General features: G+C 40.0%; 2 protein-coding genes across 4 annotated transcripts in view; one reads left to right on the top strand and one right to left on the bottom strand.

The window, feature by feature from the left end:
* LOC140715431 (ubiquitin thioesterase ZRANB1) overlaps positions 1-2,031 on the top strand; it is a 71,749-nt gene extending 69,718 nt beyond the window's left edge. For all 3 annotated transcript variants that reach the window (XM_073027612.1, XM_073027611.1, XM_073027613.1), the window contains exon 10: positions 902-2,031. In XM_073027612.1, the coding sequence (XP_072883713.1) occupies positions 902-1,120 (219 nt within the window). In that variant the 3' untranslated portion in view covers positions 1,121-2,031. The remainder of the gene's footprint in view (positions 1-901) is intronic.
* A 497-nt stretch (positions 2,032-2,528) lies between these two features.
* The window catches only part of LOC140715429 (C-terminal-binding protein 2), a 309,864-nt gene continuing 290,331 nt past the window's right edge, over positions 2,529-22,061 (bottom strand). The window contains exon 9 of the mRNA XM_073027603.1: positions 2,529-4,425. Within this exon, the coding sequence (XP_072883704.1) occupies positions 4,305-4,425 (121 nt within the window). The 3' untranslated portion in view covers positions 2,529-4,304. The remainder of the gene's footprint in view (positions 4,426-22,061) is intronic.

Below are 22,061 nucleotides of genomic sequence, written 5' to 3'. Positions count from 1 at the left end.
GTCAGGGTAGCATAAGTTGGATGTTAAAACAAGAGAATGATCCAGATCACAAGGGGAAATCAACAAGATGGTTTAAAAAGAAGAAAATTTGTGTTTTGATAACCTGAAACAGTTTTGTATGGAGGAATGGTCTAAAATTCCTCTCCATTGTGCAAGACTGATTAGCAGCAACAGGAAACATTTGGTGGAGGTTATTGCTGCTAAAGGAGGTTCTACCAGTTATTAAGTACATGGGTTCACATAATTTTTCTAGTCTGGACAGAAAGATTAAACAATATGTTCAATAAAGCCATGAAAAGTACAATTGTTTTGTGTGTTATTAGTTTAGGCAGCTTGTGCTTGTCTGTTATTGGGACTAAGATGAAGATCTTACCACATTTTGAGTAATTCATGTAGAAAGCCAGGTAATTGCAAAGGGTTCACAAACATTTTTCTTGCAACTGTATATGACTAGCTCAGGCCCCGGTATTGATTCTTTGATATGTCCTTTAGACATTGCTTGACGATTGGACAAGGACCCATTTATTCAAAACTCTGCTTCCTGCTTACCATCTCTTTATCCATGTTAGTATCCAGTACCCCATTCCCATTTGTTTTGATTTTATGCACTGATCTTAATCTTCTCTGAATTGGGCAGAAAGTGATTCTCTTCGCTTCAATTTCTATGTCCTTATATATGATAGTTGCCCATGTTTCCTTCAAATGAGTGATCCTTTTGTTCCATTTTTGCCCTAGATGTACCATTTCCGATCTATCATCAGAAGTGCTGTTCCCCATTCTACTTCAGCCAAACATTATCCCATATCGTTGTAGTCTTGTGTGTTCCCCAGTTTATAGCGTCTGCTATTTCTGATGCCTTTAGTTTGCTGAGTTATTAATTATTTGAAATGACTTTCTGCAGATTGGTAATGAGGACCAGCAAGAGAAACTACTGAGGGAATGGCTTGACTGTTGTGTCACCGAAGGTGGAATTCTTGTTGCACAGCAAAGGAGCTCCCGTCGACGCAACCATCCATTAGTTACACAAATGGTGGAGAAATGGTTGGACCGTTACCGGCAGATACGACCATGTACTTCACTTTCAGATGGTGAAGAAGATGAGGAGGAAGATGATGAGTGATGCATGGTATCTGATGGAGTCATGGGCATTACTTTGTGCAGAAGCCTCCAGATTGGACTCTTCTAGCTTGTTGTGCATCATGGAAAGTTTGGATACCAAATAGAAGTTCCATATGAAGTCTGATCGTTGGCAACAGAAAGGCTGACGTGATGTGCCATGTTAAAATCAGAACTGGCAAAGTTGGACAATAAACTTTATGCTTAAATTTACTTTAATGTTAAGAGAGCTTTTTTCCCCCCAACCCCCCCCAGTCTGTACATCCTTAGCTATAAATGTACTGCATGTGGTTGTGTAAGAACTTGTGTAACAAGGGGAGGGGGGGAAAACTATACCAGCATCTAAGATAATTGAATTCGTAATGGTTTCCAAAAAAGGGCACTTAAAGACTTTTAGGTTCTGGTTTGTTCCTTCTAGGTTTATTTTATTACAGTCATGTTTTTAAAATGCATGTGCATATGTTCTTTGAGAGAGATTTTAATGCCAAATTATGTTGCAGAGGGCCAGGGACATGCATTGGGATTAGAAGAGATAGGGCATTATGGATGACAAAAACCACCATGAGAACAAGTGCATGAGTGTTCTTTTTAAATTCAAGATTGAATACTATAATGAAGTAAAATCTCTAAGGAACAAAATGGAGATGTTGCGTTGTATTGGAAAGTGTTCACCAAATATTGTCTTTGTTTCCAGTTTTTTTTTTAAAAGACTTGCTCTATTTAGAATAGAGTCAGCTAATTATTGTTTTCAAGTTTGCAGAGGTCATTCATGTTCTCATCTCTTCACTAATGTTCACTACGAAAACCTAGTTTAGACCCGAACTCTGCCATGAATTTTGTTCTGATAAGCCTATTTATTTAAGTGACCTGAAGATATGAGGTGCTTTTTTCCCATAAAATTAAGTTCAGAACCAATTGTGTGGATTTTGTTGATTTGTTTACTCAACCCTGATGAAGAATTTCATGTTGCACAAATACATACTCTTGCTGTGAAAACGTTGCTGAATGTGCTGTTGACTTTTTTTTGTCTATGCAAATGTTGTGCACCACTGCAAAGCCAAAGGTTTCAACTTAACAAGGGTATTATACTGCAGTTGCATGTGTTTCACATAAGTTTTATAATTCTCCTCAGTACATTTTTGAGCTTTACAAGGGACACTTTAAGTAATGTTATTCCATGCATTTTATGCAAATTGAGTTTACTGTGTAATCCCTACAGTACTTGTCACAACAGCAACCATGCAAATTAAATTACATTTGATGTGAAATATTTAGGCGATGAGTATTTAATAAATAAAATTGCATATGTTTAAAAAGACACAAATAGAATTGTAACCAAAGTATACAATAGGCACAAAACATTTCTAAAGTTTGGTGTCATTTTAAAAGTAACTTATGAAGGAAGTTGAATCCAAACATGATATGGTAACTTGTACTAATTCATTGTATGCTTGCAAAATACAAGTGCATATATGCAATCTTTGGTTGAAATGTATGTGCTCACAGGCATGCACATAGCCTATTTAATTGCTATAAATTAATATTTGTTTGCATTGAGATCTGTTGATCTGCAGTACGTATTTGGTGATGCATCTATGTAACTTTTTCAGCATAAGTCAGGATGACTGACTGGATTTTAAATGGAGCATGAAAATGTCCTAATGTTTCTATGTGTAGCTTTAGAGTGCATTGTTACGGTTTTATTTATTAACATGACATATTTAAACAATTATAGAATCTCATTGTAAAAATTCATCCAAATCTTATGACTTACAAGCAGTACTGACAGTAAAGGAATACATACATTTTCAGTATCTGTCATTTTGTGGAAGTGAAGGCCTAATAGTCTAATGTCTCAAGGAATTTTGTACTTTCAAAGGGTATTTTCCCCATTCTGGTTGTGAATTTTTCTCTTATTCAATTTACATAACATTTCCTTGAAAGGAAAAGGAAGCAATCTGTCAGTTTTAAGTGATCAAGTCAATGATTGTGTCTTGGCTCACCTCACAGCATTAAGTAACAGGAAGGTAGGGAGAAATTGGAAAGAGTTGATCAGAAAGTAAATATATGGTAAATACATTGAATAAAGTGATGTATTCAGGTTTGCAAGGAAAACTGTGTTCAGCAATATATTAACAACTAAGAATACAAATATTTTTGAAGCACCAGTGTCAGATTGTGTCTTTAAAAATTAGATTGAAGTTCCATGAAATTTATTCGATTTGAGCTCATAACTATGCTTGTGTTATTTTTCATAAAAGTATTCTAAATTATGTGGCTTATATCTTTTTTTACCTTGTAAGGAAGAAGTGGGGTAGATAGCCAAGATGGTTGAGCATTGAATGAAAGGTATAGGTGCTACTGAGAATGTACCAATGGAAAAAATGATCAGATTTTTAAAAATGTACCATTTAGGGCGAAGAATCATTCATGGCTAGGCCATGAGAAAAATTCTGCTCTTTATGTTGATGACATGAGGTCATGGAGCAAACAAAGTCCCTTTCTAATTTATTATCTGAAAGGTAGCTGCATCTTGGCAAACAAATACTTGACTTAATTTTTAATGCCTTAATTCCTGTAATTAGATTTTAAACCCACAACATGACTTCAGCAATTGTGCTATCAATTAAATCATGGCTGCCTCCTAAAGGCAGAAATCATTTTGATTGATCAGTTTGTTGGTTGTAACACATTTCTTCTGCTGTTTTATTGTAGGAAATTATAAAACTTTTGCATGGATTCTAATGTTAATTTTTGGAAACAAAAATGCCCCATTTGCCCAGTATCACAATGGAAGACAGTTAACTAGTTTTCTTGCTACAAATTAAATCTACTGAATTCCATATGGTTTAAAACAGTGTTTTCTTTTCCACTGTTTTATCTTGATCAATAATTCAATTGGTGGTTATATAACAGGAAAGTGGAAGTTTTTCTAGTTTCATTCTCTAAAATAAATTTGGTGTGTGCTACAGAACAGAGATTGATGAAGGTCAATGGGTTGTTGCTTATTTGCTCATGCTGCTGGTTTGCACAACAGCCATGAAGATCGTATTATATATAAAGATCTGTATTTTGCATATAATTATGATGAAATATCCTAAAAATATAAATATTAAAATGTAACATTCTGGCTCAACCTAATCACGTGAAAAGCACATATTGTACTTCAAATGTCAGTTGGTGAAAGTTTAAAAAGTGTATACATGCCCCAGAGCTACTTTTGTCCTAACAACTTGGTGTTTAGCTGGTTCTTGCAGGCTGATCAGATGCAATTTTTCCTGCTGATGTCTATCTTCAAATTGTAGCTGACTAGAGGAAAAAAAACAAGTTAGAGGGTAGACAATTATCAGAATCTTGTATCAATTATCAGAAGAGTTGCTCCAGACTAGAGTGTACAGTATATTTGTATATAAATATTGCACCTGTATTTGTTAAAAAAAAATCATAGACCATTTATTTGGATTTCTTTCTGCTGGAGCTTACCTGAAGCATTTGAATTTCTTTGAAATATCAGGTAGATCAAACTAATCTTTTGCATGATAAAAGTCAAATTTATTATGTGCATGTCTGAAGTGAATATTGCATTCAATATAAATTAGGTCAAAAGCAAGCAATGAAGTTAAAATTCTCAAAGTTGTCTTTTGAGCAAATGGATTCTTAAATTCCTTGTTTCTTGTGTATTATTCAATTATTCTCACATTGTTAGTTTTAATTTTTGTACTTGGAGCACTAAAATATTAATGAATGTAATAGCTATGCCCAGGGAATTACTGTTTTACAAAATATAAGCATTTATTCTTCCTAAACATTCAGTGTACATTGAAGTTCTACAACACTTATGCCATTTCCATTGGCTACAGTTGGGAATCGCACAGACCCATGATTGTGGATACTTTGTTTTGCCACACCCAAATTTCTACCACTCACCTACACAGCAGATGCAATGTTCACCAGCCAATTAATGTAATCACTCACACCAACTTTGGATGCGAGACAAAATCAGCACCTGGATAGTTCAAACTCCATACAGCACCAGAGGTGACAACTGAACCAGTGTTGCTGGAGCTGAGAGGTAGCTTATCCTTCATTTGTGTTTGTTGCATCCATAACATTCTCAAAGAAGCAGGTTGTGTTACTTTTTTATGTAAAAGAAACTAGAAACCACCCTAAAACTGACTCAGGGAGTAAGTTGTCTTTAAAAAGTGTGGATTGTGAAAAATCCATCTCTGACTAGTACAGGTGAATTTCTTACTGATGAGCGTTGTATTTTTCTATGTTATTGTGGACAGTTGTTAACCATGGATATTACTTTGATCTGTTGTAGTTACTGCCTTAGCAAATTCCTCAAAGCCATCTCCATTCACATACCCCTGCCTTCCCCCAACCACACATTCACTTTTGCTCACTCTTGTAACTCGCTTTGGCATTTTTACCTGGAATCTTATTCATTCTCATCTGCATATTTTATTTTCCTTGTTTTTAATCCCTGTATTAGGGTAGCCTCTTATTTTTCACACAGTGGCCTTTTTCTGATCTGTGTTTCAGTTTTACTTATTTCTACCAAACTTCTGAAATCTTTAGTCTGGTTAAGAAATTAATTTGTCCTGGATAAAGTCCTTCTAGTTTTTCTCTGCTTTGCTTTTTGGGATTAGTTTCACCATTTATGAATGAAAGGAAACCCTTTAATCCCAAAGGATTATTTTCATTGATGAGGATTTTTTTCGTATCTAGACAGTGCATAGTCATTCTCTCTCTCCTTTCTATTGTAGGAACTTGTTCAACCCTAAAGTGTCAGCTTTGCAGATATTACTGTTATTCCGCTTCTGCTTCGGAACTGTAGTGCTCAGTGACTTTTAGGGTGTTACACCACACTAGCAATTTTTCCTAATATAGATTGCTAAATCTGATGTGCCTTGAGTGGGTGTGGTGGTGATAGCAGATTGTTGTATCAAGCAACTTGGAGGTTTTATTGATTTTGAAATGTCTTCAAAAATGAAGGGCATTGCTGAAATAGGGTCCCAAATGGGGATTGCCTGCTCCAGTTTCCGGGAAAGGGAGTTGTCCTGTGAAGTACTTGTAAGAAAGGCCTTTCCTTGCCCTTCAGCCAAAGATATCTTGGACGACTCCTGTTCCAATTCTGGGTTGTGCCATCGACAATATAGAATCTTCTCTAGTTTTAACCAAACTAGAGCAGAAACCTTCACCTCTGGAAATTTTATCTCTAATAGTGGCATTTACAAATTACAATGCAATAATCTAAACCAGTTTCTCCAACTCTATGCAGGTGTGTGACTACCTAAATGGCATTTTTGGCCTGCTTTTCTGATACAAGACCATAAGACATTGGAGCACAGCCCATTCAGTGCTCTACCATTCCATCATGTGATATCCTGTCTGTGGCCCATACCATATAGATAAGATGATGCAATTCAGTGGGGAAGGAATGAAATACTCATTGCACAAGAGCTAATGCCATCACTTTATAATCAGGAAAGGCATACTGTTCAACCATAAACATTGTGAGGTATGTATTAATATTCCCATTAGAAACCTGATTAAGAATTCATACTTTAATCAATGTTTCTGCTTTACAATTGAATTTCCATTCTGTAACTCCAGAATCTTGTCTATTCTTCATGTTACACTGTTTTCTCAAATGCAAATGTATTTAGCAAATTTTTGAACCGAAGTAAAAAGGTCAGCAAATTTAAAGAAATCAACTATATTAGTAATAACATCAATACTAACTTTGAAAGTTTACAGGATCTAGCCAGGATTCAGTCACATAAAAGCATTTGCAGGTGATAGATCACTTCACTTTTACAGAAAATGGAACACATGAAATAATTGCCTTAATATTTTCAGCAGAATCCAGCAAGTCAACATGGAATATTGTCAGTAAAGTCATTTGTACAAGGCCAAAGGCTAGATAACCCTATAGTGATTCTTAACACACACTGTATCTTTCACAGTAAAATTGGGGTTTTAAAATATAACAGCATGCAGCACAGAGCTGCCATTACTTTCCGTACTGATTTTTCTGTACAGGGTGGTGGTGAAGGCCATGGTAAGACCTTCCATCTTAACCCTGTGCACATTCCCACTCCCTTAGTTCATCTTTCCTATTTCCCTCATGGTTTCATCTGCTCAACCTTAATCTGTTGACAGGTTTCACCTCTTATCCACCAGCTTCTGTTTCACCCCTTCCTTTCAGTTATACTGACTATTCCTCTCTACACCAGCCTTTCTCAACCCTTTTGCCTGGAGGAACCCTTGAAATAATTTTCAGTTCTCAGGGAACACTGGCATAAAAATTATTACATCTACAGCTCACAGTACATTAGCATGATCAATAAGTTGCAAGCTCATAAGGTAAACATAAGTCAGTTCTTTAACTGAGATTTATTAAGCTAAAATAATTTTTCTAAAGGTAAGCTTGATAGATTTAATTTCAAGGTTGTAAATTTATTTTAATCAATGCTCTTTACAGCATGAAATTTTATCTCTAATGTTAAGCACTGTCCTGTGATGTCAGGATTTTCTATTTTAACAAGAGAAACAAAACCTCTGATGGAACTAATCACTGAATGGGGAACCATCAGTACAGATACCAACACAGTTCCTCTAAGACCAACCTTTTATTTCCAGATATGAAAACCAAACATTAACTACTTCTTGGCCTTTGCCTTGTTTTGGGCAGTTCTTAGCAACAGAAAAAAAGTTATCTCGAATTTTACAAATGATACATCACATTTATTGGTGAAATCTGTTAACCTGTCAATCTGGATAGAAAAGCTGTTGTTTTTCGGTTTATCACAAAGTCTCTTCAACATCATGTAACATGCCATCAATATGTTGACTTACCATATGGTTTGAGAGTGAAACCTTTTGAATTTCTCAAACTGCGTCTTGTCCTTGCATTTTCCCTCTATAATTTTACATCTGTCATTATTATTTCTCGCCGACTGTGTGACCTTTTCTGGGTAATAAGTTCTAACAAATAACTTGCTTCCTGCGTCTTTTTACTGACTGTGATTTTATTAATGAAAGCTTTATTCTGTTTGAGCTTGCTGTTTAGAAAAATGAGCACTCTTATGTGTCATATGGCTGATTTGTAGTTAAGTGTCTTTTCAATTTTGCTGGAGCTATTGTTGCATTTGTAAGTTGCTTGCCACAACCTAGGTACAATGGAATAGTACTTGGATCACCACTCAATGTAAAACCCATTTGTAAGTAGCTTCCATTGCAAAAAAAAAATTGTATCAGAAAAACGGCATGATAAATAACTAAACAAGAAAACAGCAAAAAATACGAAAACTTAATACAATTCACTTCTAACCTACACAATCCACCTTTTGCAACGCTTACAACAACAAGGTAGCGGCAGGCCAGCAGCTGAACGGCGGCGCGTAAAATGTCATTCTTTAGAATGAAAATTTCCCTCCAATATTCTACTACATTGGTAGCTTGTTCACTCCCTTAAGTCAGTTGGTGACATGTAAAAGTATTTGGGGGAGGTAATTCGAGATGGAGAGGCAGACGTCACAGCCCAAGTTGGGTGAGTCCAGTCAATGCTCGGAAAACGCATTTCTCGTTCCTCATCAGCCTACTGTTCTCCCCTCTACGTAGCATAGCACTCACCAATTATCAATAGCCTTTAAAACTATCTCGCATCAACAACTGAGAACAAATACTGTCCTGCTGTACTCTGTCACACTGGGCTGAGAGACCTCTAACACGCTTGCTAACGGGGCTGTTCGGTCACTGTCCTGCACTGCGAGCACTAGAAACACTGACTATTTTCTTTTAATCACAGTCTCTCATGGAACCCCAGTTGAGAAACCCTGCTCTACACTAACACTCCAAATGCATAGTCTTTACTGGCTCTTTGCCTCTGACCCACTGACTTCTTCCAAAAGTTTTTTTTTTGTGCAAAAGTTTACATGAACTTTGATTTCTCCAGCTTCCAGTACTTACTCTCTCCTTTCTTTTTCCATTCCCCATTCTAGCTACCTTCTCACCCGCTCAGCAGCTTGCTCTGGCTCCCCTCCTTTCTTCCATGGTCCACTGCCCATTCCTATTAGGTTCCTCCTCCTTCACTTTATCCCTTCTGCCTATCACCTCATAGCTTCTTACTTCATCCCCCTTCTCCCTCATCTCCTTCCTCTTCTCACCTTATTCTGGCTTCTGGCTCCTTCCCTTCCAATCCTGATGAAGGATCTCAGCTCTAAACATTGCCTGTTTATTCCCTTTCATTGATCCTACTGGACTTACTCAATTCCTCCAGCATTTAATGTGTTATTCAGGATTTCCAGCGTATGGTGTGGGGTAATGAGGCTGGCCAGGTAACTGACCTTTCAGTGGGAGAGTAGTTAGGAAACAATGAGCAGAAATCCTTAACATTCAGGAGGAGAGTTTTAAATTGGAGTAGGGCAAACTACGGGGCATTAGGTGGGAACTTTTTTTAATTGGGAACACTTTTTTTGGCAAGTCTGCATCAGACATGTGGAAGGTTTTTAAAGATCAATTGTGCAGGATACTGTAAAGGTACGTTGCTGTTAGATGGAAGGACTGGGATGGAATGATAAGAGAACCTAAAATGTCCAGAGACAGGATGAATTTTGTCAAAGAAGAAAGGAAAAGTATGTAAAGCTTCAGAAGTTGGGATCAAATGAAGCACGAGGAATATAAAGAAGCCAGAAAAGAACCAATGAAGCGAAGTAGGAAGGCCAGGAGTGGCCATGAAAAATCCTTGGCAAGTAGGATTAAAGTGAATCTCAAAGCATTCTATACATGGATCAAGAGTAAAAGGGTAACTAGGGAGAGCGTGGGACCACTCAGGGATAAAAGGGGAACATTTGCTTGGATGCCAAGAATTTGAGTGAGATACTTAATGAGTACTGTACTTTGCTTTAGTATTTACCAAGGAAAATGGTATGGACGACCAGGAGATCAGTGCTGAGTGTATAAATATGTTCAGGCGTTTAAAGGTCAAGGAGGACGAAGTGTTGGGCCTCCTAATGAGTACTAAGGTGGATAAGTCCGCAGGGCCTGATGGGACTTACCCCAGGTTATTGAAGAAGACAAGAAATGAAATTGCTAGGGGCTCAACCAGTATATTTGTGTCCTCTCTAGCCACATGCAAGGTCCTGCAGGACTGACAAGTGGCTAATGTTGTGCCTCTGTTTAAGAAGGGAACAAGGGAGAATTATGGGAACTATAGACCAGTGAGTCTCATGTCAGTTATAGAGAAATTGCTGGAGAAAAATTTTAAGGATAGGATGTATGAGCATTTGGAAACCCATGGCTTAATAAATAATAATAATAATAATAATAATAATAATAATACTTTATTGATCCCGAGTGGGAAATTCTTTCATTACAGCAGTAACATTTAAAAGCACACTTAGCAATGTGCAGACTTAACTAATAATAAAGTAGAGAATAATAATATACACAATAATAATGTACCAATGTGCAATAATAATGTATGGATTAATGAAGCAGAGAATATTGTACTATGATGTCACACAGAGATGAACTGTTGTATCTGCTTATTGCATTTGGTAGGAAGGATTAGGGAGAGCCAGCATGGCTTTGTGCAGGGCAGGGTTGTGTCTTACCAACTTGACTGAGTTTTTTGACAATGTGACGAGAGAGATTGATGAGGGCAGGGCAGTGGATGTTGTTTACATGGATTTTAGTAAGGTGTTTGACAAAGTCCCTCATAGGAAGCTAATCCAGAAGATTGAGAAGCATGGGGTCAGCGACGAATTAGCTGTTTGGATTCAGAGCTGGCTTGCACGTAGAAGACAGAGGGGGGTGGTTGAAGGGGCTGAATTGAACTGGGGGCTTGTAATTACTGGTGTTCCGCAGGGATCTGTACTGGGGAGTCTGCTGTTTGTGATGTATATAAATGACCTGGGTGAAAATGTAGATGGGTGGGTTAGTAAGTTTGCAGATGATACCAAGATTAGTGGAGTTGTGGGTGGCGTGGAAGACTGGCAATGAATACAGCACAATATGGATCAGTTGAAGATATAGTCTGAGAAATGGCAGCTGGAGTTTTAACCCAGATAAATGTGAGGTGTCGCACCTCGGTGCTGTGCAATGCTGAAAGTGAGTAGAGAGTAAAGAAAGAAGAATATTTGGTACCCAGTAAATACAGAATGAACATTGAAATAGTAGACGAGCAATGACCTTAATTTAGTATCATTGATGCTGAGTGGGATTTGGCAAGTTAAATGGAAACCAGATAGCTGATCCTGACCCATGTCTGATATAGAAACATGTGATGTAGTGTTGTTAATACAATACTTTGAATTGCTTGCTTAGTGATGTTGATATATTATCCAGATTTAGGTTTTAGGTGCTAATATAGTTGGTATATGAAATCTATGGGTACTATTGATTGTTTTGGCAGGAGTTTTTTTTAATTGAATTTAAGGCACCAACTAACTTGGAATTAGTTTGACCCCCTTCCAATCCCACTATCATCACCTCCCTGTTGAAGGAGACCTACTACACTTTGGCTAGAGTCCAGGGATGGGCCAATTACAACGGAAGTTGGACTTCTTTGACATCAGTGAAATTCCACCTGTTATTCATTTCAGCACGAGTGAGAATCTGTATCATGCTCCCTAGTATCAAATCTATTTACAAATATCTGGCAACATATTAAATGAATTAAGCTGTGAATAACTACCTGTCCATCTGTGACTCTCTATGACAGTCTGCATTAAGGATCTCATTTTTCATTGTGTTGACTAGCTTGTTGACTTCAGTCTGGGAGACTCCATGGACATGTTTAGTATCCTTCAATCTCTTACCAAGCCAAACTGGCAGGGGTCTCTTCAATCCCAGAGCATGTGGTCAGCCTGCATATTTTGTTTGGTAATTGTTTACAAGACAATTTATTCATTGGTATCTTGAAAGGTACAATGGATAAATTGTCCGTCTGTACTGAAAAAATCATTCATTAATTATTGTCATACAGAGTTTGGAGACGAGCCCTTTCTACAAACTTATCCATGCTGATTGTGTTGCCCAGCAAGCTGGTCCCATCTCACCATACCCCCTCAATCTCTCCTATTCAAGTACTCGTCTAGATAGCTTTTAAATGTTGATAATGCGCTTGCCGCCAAGCAGTATTTCTAGTAGCTCATTTCAAATAAGCACCATTGTTTACATAAAGAAGCTGTCATTGATGTCCCTTTTAAATCTCTTGACTCTCATCTCAACCTAAACCCTCCCGTGTTTTTTTTTTGCAACCCTCTCTAACTCAGGGCCCCTGGTAAATCCATTCTGCATTCTTGTTTAATAATACTTCCTACAATGGTAGCCAAAACTGTACACAATATTCTTGTGTGTTGTCTCACCAGCATATTATGTAATTAAACTGTACAACTCAGATACTCTGTCCTGACTGAAGGTCATCATGCCAAATACATTGATCAATCTATCTACTTGTGATGCTGCTTTCAGTGAACTGTGCATCTTCACTCCAAAGTCCCTCTGTCCCATAACACTCCTCAGGGCCTTATCGTCCACTCTGTAAGTCCTATCCTGGTTTGATCTACCAAAATGCAATACCTCACATTTATATCAGCTCACATCAAGATCCTCTGTATTTTTTCCATAACCTTTTCCGCTGTCCACTACACTCATGTGAGTATCATTTGCAAACTTACTAACCACACCTTGCACATTCACATCCAAATCACCTGCATAACTTAAAAACAACAAAGATCTTCGCACCACCCCTCGTGCCACATCCCTAAACACAGGCCTCCAGTTTGAGAAAACAAACCCTTGACCATCACCCTCTGCTTTCGACCACTGTGCCAATTATGAATCCAATGCCCCTTGGATCCCATGTGACCTAATGTTCCAGACTAGCTTACAATGAAGGACCTTGTCAAAGGCCTTGCTAACTTCAACATAGATAACATCCACTGCCCTACCTTCATCTTCCCTCTTGATTACCTCCTTGAGGAAGTCCAAGAAATGTGTACAATATGACTTCTCATGGACAAGCCATGTACAAGTTTTTCAAATACATTTCCGCAATTTCCCATTTTGGCTTAAACAATATTTTGAGATTTTCCTTGAATTTGCAGTATATTTCATAAATGACAGTTTAGTGTCAGTTAATAAATCATTATAATTTCTGCATCTGTTTATGTTTCAGTATAGGAACAAAAATTATTACCTTGTAGGGTCACTACAGCATACAACCAGGCCCTTCAGACAATCTAGTCTGTGCCAAACCATTAATCTGCCAAGTCCCATCGACCTGGACCTGGACAACAGCCTTCCATACCTTTCTCATCCATGTACCAATCCGGTCCAAACTTCTCTTCAATGTTGAAATCAACCCCAAATCCACCACTTGCATTGGCAGTTTGTTCCATGTTTTCACTACCTTTTGAGTGAAGAAGTTCCCCCTCATGCTCCCCTTAAATATTTCACCTTTCACCCTTAACCCATGACCCTTAGTTGTAGTCTCATCCAACCTCAGTGGAAAAAGCCTGCTTACATTTACCCAATCTCTAACCCTCAGAATTTTGTATACCTCTATCAAAGCTCCCTTCAATCTTATATATTCTAGGGAATAAAATTCTAACCTATTCAATCCTTCCTTATAACTCAAGTCCTCCAGTCCAGGCAACATCCATATGAATTTTCTCTTTACTCTTTCAATTTTACTTACACCTTTCCTGTAGGTTGATGACCAAATCTGCATGCAATATTCCAAATTAGGCCTCACCATTGTCTTCTACAATTTCAAAATAACATCCCAACTCCAGTGTTCAGTACTTTAATTTTTGAAGGCTAATGTACCAAAAGCTTTCTTTTCAGTCCTTTCTACCTCTGATGCCACTTTCAAGAAATTATGTTATCTGTATTCCCAGATCCCTCTGTTCTACCACACTCCTCAGTGTCCTACTGCTCTCCGTGGAAGACCTATCCCGGTTGGTCCTCCCAAAGTGCAACTCCACACACTTGTCTGCATTAAACTCCATCAGCCATTTCCCTGCCCATTCTTCCAGCTGGTTCAGACCTCGCTGCAAGCTCAGGCAGTCTTCCTCGCTGTCCACTACACCCCCAATCTTGGTGTCATCGACAGATTTGCTTATCCAGTTTACACACAATCATCCAGACTGCTGATATAAAGGACAAACAACAACAAACACAGCACCGATCCCTGCAGCACTTCACTAGTCAAAGTTGGAGAAGTAGCCATTTACTACCACTCTAGTGTCTAATCCAATTTACTACATCATCTTGAATGCCAAGCGACTGAATCTTCCTGACCAACTTCCCATGAGGGGCCTTGCTAAAGTCCATGTAAATAACATCCACTGCCTTGTTGACATCAGCTTTCCTGGTAACTTCCTCGAAAAACTCTAAGAAAATTGAGTCTTTTGAAAGTGCTGCAGAAAAGCTTCAACACATTAAATGAGCTTTCACATTCACAAAGGACTTGGGTAGAATTATTTTAGATCAGTTTTTTGAATCTCTGAACAATTTTTTAATACTCCAGTACAATCTGTACATTTGTCAATTTCCTTTTAGAGCTGCCAGAGGAAGCTGCAGAGATAGGTACACAGCAGTTAGGGATATTTAGACAAGTAAATGGACAGAAAAGGTTTAGAGCAGAGGGTTCCTGGAATGTATGGATTATTTCTTTTATAGCAACACGTATTGATCTGCTACCTGCACTTGTGCTGTTGACTACGCATGTGCATTGTTCTCTCTCTCATTGCAGTGTGGGAACACCAGTTAAAGCCATCTCCCTCGTGCACTCTTAGTTAATTGATATGTAGTTGTGCACAGACACAACAAATTGGCGACAACTACGAACCTGAATGTCAGAGAATATCATCATCTGCACTGACAGTTATGGGACGAAACAGCAAGAGTTAAACAGCGCGAGAAGGCCGTCACAGACGCTAACAAACGTGCAAGTACAGTGCATAGTAACAGTGAAAGATGTGCTGAATTTGAAGTGAAAATAACTTGGTGATGGCTTCAGTTGGGAAAGTTGACTAATAAAGGCTGGGAGTCATATATCGGGAGGGTTGAACCGTACTGTAATGCGAACAATGCGGAGGAGCAAAAGAAATCCCCTATGTTTCTTAGCTTAATGGGTCCAAGGGCATACATACAGTCTCTTACGCAATGTAGTAACCCTCACAAAGCCAGCAAGCAAGACGTTCAATAAAATTGTTACAATTTTACAAAATCGCTTGAGCCTTAAACCGCCAGCAATAGCTGAGAGATTTCGATTTTACAAAAAGGAACCAGTCAAAAGATGAAAGCATTTCTAAATTCATTGCAGAACTGCACAAACTTTAGAGATGGACTTTCTGATACATTAAGGGACAGTCTTGTATGTGGCAGACATAGTCAAAGCATTCAAAAGAGGCTACTGTCCAAAAATGGAGTCAGACAAAGGTGAACTATCATACCCAGAACTGCACAGTATAACTGAAGCAGATCACACAATCATCTGGATCATACTAGATGAGAACGGTGTAGAAGTGAAAATGGAGCTGGATACAGGGTCAGCTTTGCCCGTAATTCCAGAGGCTGACTACAGCAGACTGTTTTCTAAGATGCCGTTAGAGAAGACCTCGGTGATGCTAAAGACTTCCAGAGAAAGGCAAACTGAAAGTAAGTGTGATGCATGGAGGCCAAACACAGCAGTTTATAGCTTTATGTGTTGTAAAATAGAGGGCCAGCTCTTTTTGGACATGAACATTTGAGAAAAATCCAACTAGACTGGCACTCAATCAAAGCTCTCAGGGTGACATCAACAGGCAACAGCAGCCCAAATGGTAACAATAATGGCACAGTTACTTAATGCTAATGAGAAGATGTTTGAGAAGCAGATTGGTAAACTCAAAGGCACGAAGACCAGAATTGAACTGAATGAAACAACAACACCAAGATTCCATAAAGCATGTCCAGTTCTTTACGCACTGCATCCTAAAGTGGATGCTGAACCACAAAGCTTGGAGGTGTCTGGAATTCTCTCCAAGGTCGAGTGGAGCGATTGAGCCATGCCCGTTGTCCCAGTGATCAAGTAAGGGAAGGCCAGTGCCATTCACATGTGAGATTTCAAAGTGAGTATCAGCCCAGTGCTGCATTCCCTGACAAAAATAGAGGACATTTTTCGGTAGGCGGGGAAGGGGTTTTAAAGATTGACTTCTCACAAACCTATCTGCAAATGGAGATTGAGGAGTCGAGCAGGAAGTTCCTCACAATCAACACTCACAAGAGACTGTTTCAGTATAATTGTCTCATCTTTGGAGCAGCATCAGCTCCAGCAATTTGGCAAAGAGCAATGGACCTAACACTCCAAGATAATCCAGGAACACAATGTTACCTTGATACCTCATAGAGACTGGCAAAAATGATGAAGATTTGAATAGCTCAGCAGAAAGCCGTTGATTAGACAATCAAGATTTGAATAGCTCAGACTCAGCAGAAAGCAGCTGATTGGGCCATTGAGGCTTCGACGAGAAGAGGCTGAGGATGAGCTTCACTCCAAGTGAGGTAAGGCCGGGTAAGTTCCTTTCAAAGGAGAAAGTTTCAAAAGTTGAGGCAAGTATTGGGTAGGTCATGGCAGCTGAGATCAGCCCCGTGATTTGTTCATCCTGCAGCATGTGGGAAATCAGGGATACTTCCAGTGTCCCTGACGACTATGTGTGCAGGAAGTGTGTCCAACTGCAGCTTCTGGCAGACCGCATTGAGCGTCTGGAGCTGCGACTGGATTCATACTGGAGCATCCACGATGCTGAGAAAGTCGTGAATAGCACGTTCAGTGAGTTGGCCACACCACAGGTAAAGGCTACACAGGCAGAAAGGGAAGGGGTGGCCACTAGACAGCGTAGCAGTAGGCAGGTAGTGCAGGAGTCCCCTGAGGTCATCTCCCTCCTGAACAGATATACTGTTCTGGATACTGTTGGGGGAGATGTCTCATCAGGGGAAGGCAGCAGCAGCCGAGTTCATTGCACCATGGGTGGCTCTGCAGCACAGGAGGGAAGGAAAAGGAGTGGGAGAGCTATAGTGATAGGGGATTCGATTGTAAGGGGAATAGATAGGCGTTTCTGCGGCCGCAAACGAGACTCCAGGATGGTATGTTGCCTCCCTGGTGCAAGGGTCAAGGATGTCTCTGAGCGGCTGCAGGACATTCTGGAATGGGAGGGTGAACAGCCAGTGGTCGTGGTGCACATAGGTACCAACGATATAGGTAAAAAACAGGATGAGGTCCTACAAGGTGAATTTAGGGAGTTAGGAGATAAACTAAAAAGTAGGACCACAAAGGTAATAATCTCTGGATTACTACCAGTGCCACGTGCTAGTCAGGGTAGAAATAGGAGGATATTTCAGATGAATACATGGCTTGAAAAATGGTGCAAGGGGGAGGGATTCAAATTTCTGGGGCATTGGAACCAGTTCTGGGGGAGGTGGGACCGGTATAAACAGGACCAATGTCCAAGGGGGAGCGTTTGCTACTGCTGTTCAGGAGGCTTTAAGCTAATGTGGCAGGGGGATGGGAACAAGTGCAGAGAGACAGAGGGGTGTAAAATGAGGGTAGAAGCAAAAAGTAGTAAGGTGAAAAGTAAAAGTGACAGGCAGGCAAATCCAGGGCAAAAAGCAAAAAGGGCCACTTTTCAACATAATTGTATAAGGGCTAAGAGTGTTGTAAAAACAAGCCTGAAGGCTTTGTGTGTCAATGCGAGGAGCATTCGTAACAAGGTGGATGAATTGAATGTGCAGATAGTTATTAATGAATATGATATAGTTGGGATCACAGAGACATGGCTCCAGGGTGACCAAGGATGGGAGCTCAACATCCAGGGATATTCAATATTCAGGAGGGATAGACAGGAAAGAAAAGGAGGTGGGGTAGCATTGCTGGTTAGAGAGGAGATTAACGCAATAGAAAGGAAGGACATTAGCCTGGAGGATGTGGAATCGATATGGGTAGAGCTGCATAACACTAAGGGGCAGAAAACGCTGGTGGGAGTTGTGTACAGGCCACCAAACAGTAGTAGTGAGGTTGGGGATGGCATTAAATAGGAAATTAGAAATGTGTGCAATAAAGGAACAGTAGTTATAATGGGTGACTTCAATCTACATATAGATTGGGTGAACCAAATTGGTAAGGGTGCTGAGGAAGAGGATTTCTTGGAATGTATGCAGGATGGTTTTCTGAACCAACATGTCGAGGAACCAACTAGAGAGCAGGCCATTCTAGATTGGGTATTGAGCAATGAGGAAGGGTTAGTTAGCAACCTTGTCGTGCGAGGCACCTTGGGTAAGAGTGTCCATAATATGGTGGAATTCTTCATTAAGATGGAGAGTGATAGTTAATTCAGAAACAAAGGTTCTGAACTTAAAGAAGGGTAACTTTGAAAGTATGAGACATGAATTAGCTAAGATAGACTGGCAAATGATACTTAAAGGGTTGACGGTACATATATAAAAGGCAAGCATTTAAAGATTGCATGGATGAACTACAACAATTCTTCATCCCAGTTTGGCAAAAGAATAAACCAGGGAAGGTAGTGCACCCGTGGCTGACAAGGGAAATTAGGGATAGTATCAAGTCCAAAGAAGAAACATATAAATTAGCAAAAAAAAGCGGCACACCTGAGGACTGGGAGAAATTCAGAGATCAGCAGAGGAGGACAAAGGGCTTAATTAGGAAAGGAAAAAAAAGATTAAGAGAGAAAGCTGGCAGGGAACATAAAAACTGACTGTAAAAGCTTTTATAGATATGTGAAAAGAAAAAGATTGGTCAAAACAAATGTAGGTCCTTTACAGTCAAAAATAGGTGAATTGATTATAGGGAACAAAGACATGGCAGACCAATTGAATAACTACTTTGGTTCTGTCTTCATTAAGGAGGACATAAATAATCTTCCGGAAATAGTAAGGGACCGGGGGTCTAGAGAGATGGAGGAACTGAGGGAAATACATGTTAGTAGGGAAGTGGTGTTAGGTAAGTTGAAGGGATTAAAGGCAGATAAATCCCCAGGGCCAGATGGTCTGCATCACAGAGTGCTTAAGGAAGTAGCCCAAGAAACAGTGGATGCATTAGTGATAATTTTTCAAAACTCCTTAGATTCTGGATTAGTTCCTGAGGATTGGAGGGTGGCTAATGTAACCCCACTTTTTAAAAAAGGAGGGAGAGAGAAACCGGGGAATTATAGACCGGTTAGTCTGACATCGGTGGTGGGGAAAATGCTAGAGTTGGTTATCAAAGATGTGATAACAGCACATTTGGAAAGAGGTGAAATCATCGGACAATGTCAGCATGGATTTGTGAAAGGAAAATCAAGTCTGACGAATCTTATAGAATTTTTTGAAGATGTAACTAGTAGAGTGGATAGGGGAGAGCCAGTGGATGTGGTATATTTAGATTTTCAAAAGGCTTTTGACAAGGTCCCACACAGGAGATTAGTGTGTAAACTTAAAGCACACGGTATTGGGGGTATGGTATTGATGTGGATAGAGAATTGGTTGGCAGACAGGAAGCAAAGAGTGGGAGTAAATGGGACCTTTTCAGAATGGCAGGCAGTGACTAGTGGGGTACCGCAAGGCTCAGTGCTGGGACCCCAGTTGTTTACAATATATATTAATGATTTAGATGAGGGAATTAAATGCAGCATCTCCAAGTTTGCGGATGACACAAAGCTGGGCGGCGGTGTTAGCTGTGAGGAGGATGCTAAGAGAATGCAGGGTGACTTGGATAGGTTAGGTGAGTGGGCAAATTCATGGCAGATGCAATTTAATGTGGATAAATGTGAGGTTATCCACTTTGGTTGCAAGAACAGGAAAACAGATTATTATCTGAACGGTGGCCGATTAGGAAAAGGGGAGACGCAACGAGACCTGGGTGTCATTGTACACCAGTCATTGAAGGTGGGCATGCAGGTACAGCAGGCAGTGAAAAAGGCAAATGGTATGTTGGCATTCATAGCAAAAGGATTTGAGTACAGGAGCAGGGAGGTTCTACTGCAGTTGTACAAGGCCTTGGTGAGACCGCACCTAGAATATTGTGTGCAGTTTTGGTCCCCTAATCTGAGGAAAGACATTCTTGCCATAGAGGGAGTACAAAGAAGGTTCACCAGATTGATTCCTGCGATGGCAGGACTTTCATATGACGAAAGACTGGATCGACTAGGCTTATACTCACTGGAATTTAGAAGATTGAGGGGGGATCTTATTGAAATGTATAAAATTCTAAAGGGATTGGACAGGCTAGGTGCAGGAAGATTGTTTTCGATGTTGGGGAAGTCCAGAACGAGGGGTCACAGTTTAAGGATAAAGGGGAAGCCTTTTAGGTCCGAGATGAGGAGAAACTTCTTCACACAGAGAGTGGTGAATCTGTGGAATTCTCTGCCACAGGAAACAGTTGAGGCCGGTTCATTGGTTATAATTAAGAGGAAGTTAGATATGGCCCTTGTGAATAAAGGGATCAGGGGGTTTGGAGAAAAAGCAGGTACAGGGTTCTGAGTTGGATGATCAGCCATGATCATACTGAATGGCAGTGCAGGCTCGAAGGGCCGAATGGCCTACTCCTGCACCTATTTTCTATGTTTCTATGAAGAGCACCTCCAGGACCTCGGTAAAGTGCTTACCAGGCTGAGTGATTATAGTCTGCGCACAAAGAGAGAGAAATGTGAGTTTTTTAAGATTAAAATCTCATATTGTGGACGTCATTGACAAACAAAGCTTTCGTATGTCACAAGACTGAAGCACCTAAATCAGAAAATGTGTCACAACTCAGGTCATACTTGGTCCTCGTAAACTACTACCAGCAGTTTCTCCCAAACATTGCGACAGAGCTGCACCAATTGAACACGCTGTTTGCAGACAGGAGCAAAGTGGGAATGGTCAGAAAAAGCATTCAAGGAAACGAGACTAATAACATCTGATGAACTGCTCACCCATTATGACCCATCAGACTGGTGTTAGATACGTCCCCTATGGCATTGGAGCTGTTTTGTCACACATTATGAAGTATGGATCTGAACGCTTGATTGTGTTTGCTTCAAGATCACTGACGAGCGCAGAATGCAACTACACACAAATCAACCGAGAGGCCCTTAGACGAGTACAGGGAATAAAAAAGTTCCACCACTACCTTTGCGGACAAAAGTGTACTCTAGTGACAGATCACTGGTTCCTTGTATCTGTTTTCAATCGCAGGAAGGGAATCCCAGTGATGTCTGCTATCCAGTCACAGCGTTGGGCACTAATCCTCGGAGCCCACTCTTATGACATAGAGTTCAAGGGTACCAAACAACACAGCAACACAGAAGGCTTGTCATGTCTTCTAGTACCGTATTGGCAACTGAAGAAGAAAAGTCTTCTGACCCAACAGAAGTGTTCCACACAGCATTGGTAGACTAGTTGCCGGTAACAAATTCTGAAATACGAAGGGAAACAAGGAATGACCCGACATTCTCAAAAGTCCATGACATCACCATGCAAGGATGGCCAGCTCATGGAACCTTATGTTTCCAGAGTTCTCAGCAAGATGTGATGTCAAAGAATGTTGATGTGTGGATCTTGTGTTGTGGTTCCCTCTACACTGCGCACCAGACTGTTAGAGAACCTGTATGAAGGACATCTGAGTACAGTCAAGATGAAGAGTCTCGCCCGGAGCTACGTCTGGCCGGGATTAGATAAACAGATTGAAGGCTTGGTCAAAAGCTGATCGGGATGCCAAAAAGTTCAAGATGCACTGTTAAAACTGTGGGAGAAGCTGTTGTCACCATGGTAAAGAGTACATATTGAATTTGCTGCACCATTCATGAACTCCATGTTTCTGATTGCTGTGGATGTTCATTCAAAGTGGCCGAAGGTTACTCCAATGAAGTCAACCACGTCAGCAAAGACTGTCTCCACTTTGCCAGAAA

The sequence above is a fragment of the Hemitrygon akajei genome, chromosome 23 (assembly GCF_048418815.1).
Source record: "Hemitrygon akajei chromosome 23, sHemAka1.3, whole genome shotgun sequence".
Taxonomy (NCBI): domain Eukaryota; kingdom Metazoa; phylum Chordata; class Chondrichthyes; order Myliobatiformes; family Dasyatidae; genus Hemitrygon; species Hemitrygon akajei.
Note: the sequence above shows the minus strand (reverse complement) of the source record. Positions and strands in the feature narration are given on the sequence as shown.